At 41.4% G+C, this 10942-nt stretch overlaps 1 protein-coding gene across 1 annotated transcript in view; it reads right to left on the bottom strand.

Annotated features, from left to right (window-relative positions):
• Positions 1–208: 208 nt before the first annotated feature.
• The window catches only part of TRPM3 (transient receptor potential cation channel subfamily M member 3), a 696557-nt gene continuing 685823 nt past the window's right edge, over positions 209–10942 (bottom strand). The window contains 1 exon segment of the mRNA XM_027839430.1: positions 209–1670. Coding sequence (XP_027695231.1) covers positions 209–1670 — 1462 coding nt within the window.

The following is a 10942-nucleotide window of genomic DNA, read 5'->3' as shown; positions in this document are numbered from 1 at the left end:
ATCAAGGCATGATTTGAGGTCAGGGTGTTTGACCCCGGGACACAGAGTTTTCCCAACCAGTGTCCCAGAAATGAGCTTTAAAACAGAACCCTCCCAAAGTGATGTAGTTTTGCTTAGCTGATAAAAATAGACAGGGTACAAGGAGATGGAGGGACTCGGGGATAATGTCTCATCTCTCCTGCACTGTGTAGGAAGGAAGGTCTAAAATTTAACTGTGCTTGCTTTCAAAGCTGTGGAAAGCAGCAGTTCTAGACAGTCTCCTCATGGACAGGCTGTCCCCTCTACTTTCTGGCCTGGAGGACTTACTCCTCTGGAAGGGGTGCCGGAGGCTGGCTGTGTTACTGGTTGTGTTGCGTTGTCTGTCGAGTTTATCACTGATGGAGAAACTTTTCCTGGTGTGTGGGTAGAGTGTGCTGGGCTCTTCCGCAGAGTAGCTGTTGGCTCTCTCGATTTTCGGGAGGGCTATGTTGTTGGACAGGGTTCTGTCTGAGTTACTGCCCTCTTGGGTGGGTAATGCTAGTGTCTTCCGGTCTTTGGCTTCATTTTCTTCATTGTCAGAGCTGGGATGACTCAGTTCTGCTTCTCTCTCTGGATGGCTGCTGGCCAAGTCTTCCACTTTGTCTCCAAGGCCTCCAGGGAAGATCACCCTGTCAGCTATTGCCTGAGGAGCATTCACACACCTGGTGTCTATGCAGTCTGTAATGCTTGTGTATTCTGCTGTTTTGACGGGAACCCCAAAGTTGGTATAGTAGCTCCGAGGAGATGAGAACATAAAGCTATGGGATTTCACAATCGGGGCCTCCTCAAGAAGAAAAGGGGTGGTAGCCAGGTAGCGGCTACTTTTTGATCGCTCTATTGTGTGATACAAGGGTGGGTCCACATCCCAGGGGTTTGGGCACTCTGGGAGGTGGGTGTAGTCTGAAGAAAAAGACCTTGTGTCCATTGAAGTGATATCCTCAAAATCCATGCTCCGGCTTGGAGGTCTGTCTGTAGGTGCGAGAGTTGCATAGGCACTACTTGAAGGGGCAGTGGATGCTGCTGGAGCTGGAAAGATTGTCTCTCCTAGCCCCAAGATATTCATGGAATTGTCCAGAGGGTCTATGTCACAGTGGAGTTCATCCATGGCGGAGACATAGATGTCAATACAAGATGATGGTCTTCTGGAATCGGGGATGATTGCCAAAGTACTTACAGGGGCTGGAGCAGCCTTGGTTTCTTTTGATATTGAGTGGGAGCTAGTGGCTCGGTGTAGACTCAGGGACCTTTCTTTAAAAATACTTTCCAACTTTTCTATACCACTTTTGTCTTTTATATTCATGGAATAGAAAGAATGACTTCGCATACGGGGCATTAAGGTTGGAGAGGTTGGGGACATTGACTCCTCACCTGCAGGGTCGAGACTTTCTTGGAGCTTGTAGGTGTTCCCTTCCTGGCTGTTGAAGCTGCTCTGGCGAACAATGTAGGCAGCGTCTGTACAGTCGGAGGAGGTCCGGGAGCGAATCTTATTGGACTCTGCCCTTTCCAGACCAGTAAGCCGCTCCAGCGCCGTGGCCATGCGTCCTATCATGTCCTCCAGCTGAGCGAGCCGGATATCTACTGTTTGGAGGGATGCCTTCATGCAGTGTTCTCGCTCATTCACTTCCTCGAGGCGCATGGACATGTTCTCCACCCTTCAGGAAGAAAGGAACGCATGGGTCATTTGCATTTGGACAGAGCTGAATGTCAACAGATTAATTTATAAGGGGTCCAGGATAAAAGGCAGGGAGACCATAGTGGTGCCCAGAGTTTAGACTCTAGTTTATTCTGTCAGAGACAGGGGAAAGCAGACCACACTGTTAACCAAGAATCATAGGAACCATAGCTAAAAGGGACCTCTAAGATCGTCTTATTTGGTCCCCACCCCAGCTCTAAATTCATGATATTATGACCTCACATTTCACAAATGAAGACACTGAGGAACAGGGAAAGTAAGTGCCAGCCAGATTCCCAGAGGTAATTAGTGGCAAAAAGTAGAACTTCTGATTGAAGCGATAACTCTCTCTTCTGAATTCTCGAATTCAGAATACCTGTATGTTGCTTACCACAACTGTATTACATTGTAATTCTTTGGGCTCATGTCTTGTCTATCATACTAAATCATAAGCTCTTTTGAGGACAGGAACTGCTTCTTATTTATCTTTCAATTAGTCAAAAATTTAATTCCTCATGGCGTCCAGCACAGTGAACTCACAAGAGCTCAGAAAATATTTGTTGGCTAAATGAATGAGAGGCAGTGTGGAGTAGTAAATAAAAACGCTGACCTCGGCATCAGTTAAATCTAGGTTCAACCTTTGATACATCTCACTACTGCCTATGTGACCCAAGGTAAATGACTGAATGTCTTTGTGCCCTAGGCTCTCTCTAAGAATATCAGTCGCAGATCAGTTGCCAGTCTTGAGCAAGAGAAGTTTCCTCCCCAGGAGCTCCCTATGTGGTTGAAATCATGGGACTGGCCAAATTAAAAAAAAAATGTGCCAGGTGCTATACTGGATGCCAGAGGTAAGCTGAGGGTGAGGGAAATGCAGTAGAATGTAATCATTTATTCACGTTTGTGTAATGAGTATGTTGAAGATACATTGACTTTTTTTTAACTGACCAAGTTAAGAAGGAAAGGTCCAATCCATGCCAAGTCATATTTCCATCCCAATCTTCCATTAAAAATGTATTGAGGCCACTCTTAGGGAAAAGGAGAGGGTGGTCCATTTAGAACAGGGGTTCTTAATCTGGGGCCCATGGATAAGATTTAAGGGGACCCATGAATTTTGATGGGAAAAAGTTAAATTTTAATTTCAGTATAATGGGTTTCCTTTGTAATTCTACTTATTAAAAAATTATTTTGAGAAGGGGTCAGCAGACATTCAAAGGGATCCATTATACAAAAAGGTTAAGAACCTCTGGTATAGAGGTTTCTAATTTAGAGATTCTGGAGAAGCTAAAGGTACCCTTTTTCTCAGCTATAGATCCACAAGGAACATTGAGTGTAAATCATTCCAATAATATGATCTTAAAACTTTAACTCTTGTGGATCAGTGCAAGAAGTAGTTGCCATAGGGGGCAACTAGGTGGCACAGCAGATAGAGCACTGGCCCTAGAGTCAGGAGGATCTGCGTTCAAATGTGGCCTCAGAACACTTGACACTATGTGACCTTGGGCAAGTCACTTAACCCTGATTGCCTTGTCTCCCTACCACCAAAAAAAAAAAAAAAAAAAAAGAAGTAGTTGCTATAGAAATGGACATTGACAAAGAGTGCTCTTTGGGAAAGTCTCTTTGTTTTTGTGTTTTTGCTTTTCTTCATATCCCTAGGACTTAGTATAGTATTTGGAACATAGTAGGTGCTTAATAAATGCTTGTTTATTTGACTTGTTAAGAAAGACATTTTAAGAAGGTCATTGACAAGCTGGAGTCCATCTAGTGGACACAGTATATCATGATTTCAGTGATGCATTTGAAAAAATCCTTCATGATGTCATTGTAAATATTGTGAACTAGATCAAAATAGTTTGATTTGTAAGTGCCTTTGAATACCTATCTTGCTTAATGTTTTATCAACAATTTGGACAGAGGCAGAGATGACAAATTTATCACATTTTCTGATTATTTGATCTAGTCTGTAGCCAAGTCCTGTTTATTCTACCTTTTAAATATCTCTTGTACATGCCTCCTTCTCTCCTCTGACACCGTCATGACCCTGGAGCAGGACCTTATTGCCTCACACTGGAATGATAGCCTGCTAGTTGGTCTCCTGACCTTAAAGCTCTCCTCATTCTAGTCCATCCTCCACTCAGCAGTCAGACTGATGTTCCCAAAGCCCAAGTCTAGCCTTGTCACCACCGCCCCTTCCTCTTTCTTCCCCTCGCCTTCCACTCAATAAACTCCAATGGCTCCCTATTGCCTCCAGGATCAAGCATAAAAGCCTCTGTTTGGCATTTGAAGCCATCATCTGGCCCCCTTCTACCTTTCCAGTCTTCATACACCTTACTTTTCCAGCCCCAACTATACATACTCTTCTGTCTTATGGCATTAGCCTTCTTGCTATGTCTCACACGTGATCTTCCATCTCCCTACTCTGATCAGTTTCACTATTTGTCCCTCATGCCTGGAACGTTCTCCCTCCTCCATTCTCTGACTTCCTTCATGTCACAGCTAAATTCTGACCTTCTACAGGAAGTCTTTCCCAATCCCTCTTACTTCTAGTATCTTCCCTTTATTGCTTATTTCCAGCTTACCCTGCATATAGTTTTTCCTATACATAGTTATTTTCATGTTGCATCATCCACTAGACTTTGAGTTCCAGAGAGTAGGAATTGCCTTTTGTCTTTCTTAGTAATTTAGGGTTAGTAATTTAGTTGGTTGGTAATTCCCAGCTCTTACCAAAGTACCTGGCACTTAATCAATGTGTATTGCCTTGCCTTGACTTGATAGATGAGGAGACTGAGGCAAGAAGATGTTAAGTGACTTGCCCAAAGTCACACAGCTAGTGTTTGAAGCAGGATTTGAACTTGGGTCTTGCTGATTATGAATCACCTAGCTGCCTGGATATGATACATTTTATACCAATGGGCTCTATCCCTATTAGATGTGCCAGGGATAAAGAAGAGAGCCAGATAATGTGCTCTGGGAAAATTTGAGGAAAGAACTAACTTTCATATGGGAAGGCACCATGAGGAAGAGAAGGGAGGCAAATTAAACCACCCACCACCAATGAGGAAACTTCTCTAACAATGCAGAACCAATGGCACAGGATCTGTAACCTCGAGTTTGAGAAAGTTGCCTGGGGCACTGAAGGATTAGGTGAATTACCCAGGGTCACACAGCCTGTGTGTTTTAGAGACGGATCCTGAGCCCACATCTTCCATTTTCCAAAGACACCTTCCTATTCTCTATGCTGTGGCTACCCCCAGCTGCATGAATAGTATACACAGCAAGGAAATAAACAGTGCCATTGTACTCTGCACTGGTTAGGTAATGTGCTCACATTTATTTTTATTTTTTGCTTTCTCATCTATTCAGCTATATTCTTTCATTTTATTTTTTAGATAATATTTTATTTTTCCACAATTACATGTTAATACAATTTTTAAACACTTTTTAAAAAAAGTTTTGAGTTTCAAGTTTTATCCTTCCCTTACCTCTCCCTTCCCTGAGACAATCTAATATAGGTTATACATGTGCAATCATATAAAACATTTCCATATTAGTCATTTTGCACAAGAAGATTTGAACAAAAAAAAGAATGAAAAAGTGAAAAATAGTATATTTCCATCTGTATTCAGACAATAGGTATCACATTTTAAAAGCAACATTGACTAATTAGAATGCTTCTAGAGTGGAGCAAACAGGATGTCACAGGTTTTTAGCAAATGAAATATCATAAGAAATACTTGTTTTTTTTTTTGTTTTTTTTTTTAGGCAATTGGGGTTAAGTGACTTGCCCAGGGGCATACAGCTAGTAAGTGTCAAGTGTTTGGTCTGAGGCCAGATTTGAATTTAGGTCCTCCTGACTTCAGGGCCGGTGCTCTATCCACTGAGCCACCTAGCTGCCCCCATAAGAAATATTTGAAGGAACCATAGATGTCTCAACTGGTAAAGAAAAGACAAAAGTGCATGATAACTGTTCTAAAATATTGGAAGGGCTGTCAGATTGAATAGGGAATGCATTTATCCTGTGTTGCTTCAGGGAAGGGTCAAGAACATGTTGGAAAGTAGAATGCCCTCACTGAGGGCAGAAACCATTTTTATTTTTGCCTATATCCCTTTGTGCCTAGCACAATGCCTGGCACATACTAGGTGCTTAATCAATACTTGCTGAACTGAAGTTATAGGAAGGCAAATTCTGGCTCAATTCTGAGAAAGAATTTTCTAACTACAGTAATTCAACAAGAAAATGTTTCTCTGTTACTGATAGTATTCAAGCAGAGGGTGGACAAGCATGTGTCCAGAATGTTGTAGCAGAGATTCTTGTGATGAGTGGGAGGTTGGACTCAACGACCTTTAAGGACCCTTCTAGTTCTAAGATTCTGTGATTTTAAGAGCTACGCAGGATGCATTTCTGGCCTCCACACACAAACCAGATTGTATCACGTAGTTTGCTCTAGTTTGAATCAGGCATGGTGCCTGGACATCTCTGCTTCGTGTGGGTGCCCTGCAGTGGCTTGAACTCAACTAGCAAAAATACAATGAGTTACTAAGCAGATGGGCATAGAATGGTGTGGTGCAGAGTGCACGAATTGGATTTGCTCAGCCAAGAGTCCCCAAATCCTAGAGAGAAGTAGATGAAGATAAGCCGTTCCTACAAAATTGCTGTGAAGTAGGAAATATTAACTCAGTCCTGGGGATCAGATATTCAAAGAACTGACCACATTCTGAAATAGGATTACTTAGAAGATATGCTGAAAATTTTGGGAGAAATTTCGATGGCCGTCTTCAAACAATAAATAATGATGGTTATTAGTGGCAGAGACATTACTTGGACCCACGTTCTCTGACTTCAAAATAAGCGGGTGATTTTTCCACTCTATCCAATGTAAGTCACTATAAATGAGGAGCAGTCTAAGAGCTGTGAGGGACCTTAGAAATTATCAGGCCAGCACTCTTCATTTTACAAATGAGGAAACTAATTTCCAAAGATGTTAAGTGACTTGCCCAGGGTCACACACCTTGTAAGTGTTAGAAATAGGATTCAAACCTTGATCTTTTTTTTTTTTTTTTTTGGCAATTGGGTTTAAGTGACTTGCCCAGGGTCACACAACTTATAAGTGTTAAGAGTTTGGTATGAGGCCAGGTTTGAACTCAGGTCCTCCTGACTTCAGGGCGGGTGCTCTATCTACTGCACCACCTAGCTGCCCCCAAACCTCGATCTTCTTGCCTCCAAGTTGAGTGCTCTATTCCTCATGCCACAGATGAGTTCAGTTTTAGACATGTTGGGTGTGATGTATTGATGGAACAATAAGGTGGAGATACCCAGTTGGACATTTGGAAATAAGGGATTGGAACTCTGGGAGTAGAAATGTAGATTTGTGGGTCATTACACAGGGGTTGTGATTGAAGTTATGGGGAATAGATACGCTCACCAGGGGAGAGAGGAAAAAAGAGGGGAAAAAAAAACCTTTGAGAATGCCTATTTTTAAAGGACAGGAGGAAGAGTTAGTATCTTGGAAGCCAAGCAAAAAAAGAGTATGCCGCAAGAGCAGGTGGCCCAATGGGATAGATGCCATACTGATTACCTCTGTTGTCATTATCTCCTGATTTAGACTTCAGCAAGGCAGAATCATAGGATTTACATCTGGAATAAACCTTGAAGGTAATTTAGTCCAACCTCTTCCCTTTATAGATGATTTATAGATTTATCGATTCCCTTTATAGCTGAGGCCCACAGTGGTTACACCTGTAATCAAGGTTATATAAGTAGCGAGTGGCAGATCTGGGATTCCAACCCAATCTCTCCATAACAAAGTTAGAGTTCTTCCAGGTCGTTTCCAAACATGTTGCGTGTGTTCCATCTGTTATCCTTGTACCCCTCCCACCAGACCTGGATGATGCCCTTGGGAGTCTGGGCTCCGATAGGTTAACTTTCACTTTATCTTATCTAGAACCAGGCCTCCTTGCCACTTTCTAGTTATCTCAACACCATGCCCTAAACCTATCCCTGACCTCCTTTACACTTATGTCCCCTTTGTATATTGTCTTAGTCCAATTGAATGGAAGCTCTTTGACAGCAAGGACTGTCTTGCTTACTTGTGTTTGTATCTTCAACATTTGGCATAGTGCCTGGCACATACTAAGCACTTAATAAATGTTTTAGCTATCTATCTATCTGTTTCTGCCTAACTATCTAGGTGGTGCAGTCGATAGAGCACTGGCCCTGGAGTCAGGAGGACCTGAGTTCAAATACGGCCTCAGCTGTGTGACTCTAGGCAACTGCCTCACAAAAAAAAAAAATAATAATAATAACAATAATAGCTAACATTTATATAGCACTTACTATGTGCCAGTGATTATCTCATTTGATCCTAACAACAATACTGGAAAGTAGGTATTATAATTATCTACACTTGACAGATGAGGAAACTGAGGTAGATAAAGGTTAAATGACTTACCCAAGGTCACACAGTGTCTGAGGCTGAATTTGAGCTCAGGTCTTCTAGACTTTCTAGTCCCAGCACTCTAGCCACTCTACCACCTAAGTGCCCAGGAAGACCTGAGTTCAAATCTATCCTTAGATACTCATTGGCTGTGTGATCCTGGGTAAGTCACTTAAAAATCTCTGTCTGTCTCAGTTTCCTCATCTGTAAAGTGAGGATAATAATAGTATTTACCTCCCATGGTAGTTTTGAGGATCAAATGGAATAATATTTGTAAAGCACTTAGAGTGCCTGGCATTTGATAAAAGCTTGTTGTCTTTCCCTCCTTTCCTTGTCTGAATAACGTATACTGAAGACATAGATCACATGTGTATATAACACTGCTATCTGAGAATACCATGCTTGTCTGTTCATTAATAAAAATCTTGTCCTAGGCCAGAGAAGAGAATCATAGTTGATTTTTTGCCTCTGTGGTCAATTCAGCCAAAATAAAAACTGCTTCATATTATTGTGATCACAATATACTTTGTTTTGGAGTGACCGAGGTGTTCAGGATGTTTACAAAGTCCTGGAACAGTTTAAACTTGGTTAGTCTTGGCTGTGTGTACTAGATGCACAAACAGTGCATGGCACGTGTTCATATCTTTACTCACCCTGGCCACATGTTTGGGAATGGGGGAGGAGGGGGTGGGAGTGGGGGAACACAGGACCAGGAATAGAAGGCCATTTGTGCAATCTCTCCCCAGCAATTGGAGAAGGTTTTCAAGTTGGGTAATTAGATTGAATTATACATATCTCCCAAAAGGCAGATATAGTTATCTCAAAGCTAAGAAATTTGAACTAGATAGTCTTAATTCCTTATGAATTATGTTTATTAGTTTCCTTTAACCATGTATCTATGTTGATTACTTCACTTTAAAAGTTGCATGAAGATTTCATAAATTCTATAAACAATGTGTGGGAATAACTTACTCAATAGTGCTTCTTTTTTGGGAGGGTATATGCTGAGCAATTTATTTTTTTTCTGATGTGACCTTAGATTTCATGGTTACAGGGAACTTTCCATGAACAACTTCCTCTCCCAAGGCACATTGGCACCTTCTCTTCAATTTATTGTATTGAAGTCACTTGAGGCAACTAGAGGTTAAGTGATTCGCCCAGGGTTATATGCATAGTCAGTATTAGTAACAAGATTTGGACCCTTCCCCAACCCCCACCCTGTGTGCTGTTCTCACTGTACCATACTGTTTCCAAAAAAGCACAGGAATGAAAGGAATGCAAAAATTTGGCCTCATTTTCAAACTTAAAGAGTAAAGATGGAGTCCATGAAAAAGAACTATGTACCCAAAGTGTAGCATGCGATACAACAAGCAACATCCAATTTTTGTTGTCCTGTCATATCACGTTAGAGCCATCTTTGTTGTCAAAGCCCTCAGGTACTTTTGCACAGGGAGCAGGCTCACTAGCATTTGAATTTTGTTGGGGACAAATCAGCAGCAGAGACCAGAACAAAATTCTGTACTGATAAAACCACCTATTCTGGGGAACAACCGAACATTGACTCTTCTTGGGGGGAGACAGTCATTTGGACCTTCAAGTACAACCAGAAACATTACATTTTAAAATATACTCCCTTCTTTTAAGTGAAATGGAATTATCTAATAGCTTTTGGAAAAGCAGTCTACAAATGGCAATGAGTATTTTAAAGAAACCACCTTTTTTTTTCATCCTCTATTATGTTTTGTTGTTCAGCCGTTTTTCAGTCATGTCTGACCGCTTTTGGAGTTTTCTTGGCAAAGATACTAGAATGCTTTGCCATTTCCTTCTCCAGCTCATTTCATGGATGAAGAAACTGAGGTGAACAGGGTTAAGTGACGTGCCCGGGGTCATATAGCTAAGTGTCCGAGGTTGGGTTTGACTTTAGGTCTTTCTGAGTCCTGGCCTGGCTCTCTATGCACTGTGCCACCTAGCAGCCCTTTTATTATATATTTTTATTTTAAAAAAATTCAATGTTTAGGAATTTGTTTGACATTTTTTCCTTATTATATATTTTTGTTAAAACTCAAAAGATTCCTAAACACTCAAATTTTTACAGTGACTCTTCATTACTTATTAGAAGCTTTGGGTCTTCTGGGGTGTCCTGGAGCAAACTCAAACCCTCAGGGACCTTAAGGAAATATCAGACCTGCTACAAATTGGATTCTCTAGTCTGGCAGTAGCTTCTCAGAGCTGGGTTTGAGTCAGAGCTTCATGTATACTCTGGAGTGGACCTGTCTTGGATCCACCTTGACTGGTGGATAGGGGTAGTAAGTCTACAACCAGGAAGAGTCAACGTTTGGGTGGTATCTCTAATGCTTGTTACTTAGGCAATGGGCAAACACATGCAATAAATTCTTGTTCTTAGTAATTCTTGTTCTTATGTTATTATTAATCATTAATTGCTTTAATATTAATTATTGTTCATAATACATGTTGTCTAGGACCAAATGCTCAACTGGCCTTTGGGTTATTCCAATCCTATCCAGATTCCTATAGACACTGTCCTGCTTTGAACCACTGCATCTTGGAATTTACAGGCATAGTTAGCAGCCACCATAAGAAAGGTCAATTATACCATTCTTGAATTTCAGTGGGCTGTGTTTTGTAAACTCATTTTCTGGATTGTAGTATTATCACTTAGAGGTATCGAGGTGGGGCAAGAGAGAGAGTGCTGGGCCTGGAGTCAGGAATAATAATAAATAAGGATGATAATGATGAGGATTTTAAGTGTCTGTGGCTGGATTTGAACTCAGGTTTTCCTTACACCAGGCCCGATGTGCTA

Source organism: Vombatus ursinus, unplaced genomic scaffold (genome assembly GCF_900497805.2).
Source record: "Vombatus ursinus unplaced genomic scaffold, bare-nosed wombat genome assembly UNPS02014832.1, whole genome shotgun sequence".
NCBI lineage: Eukaryota > Metazoa > Chordata > Mammalia > Diprotodontia > Vombatidae > Vombatus > Vombatus ursinus.
This window is presented reverse-complemented; position numbering and strand designations above follow the sequence as displayed.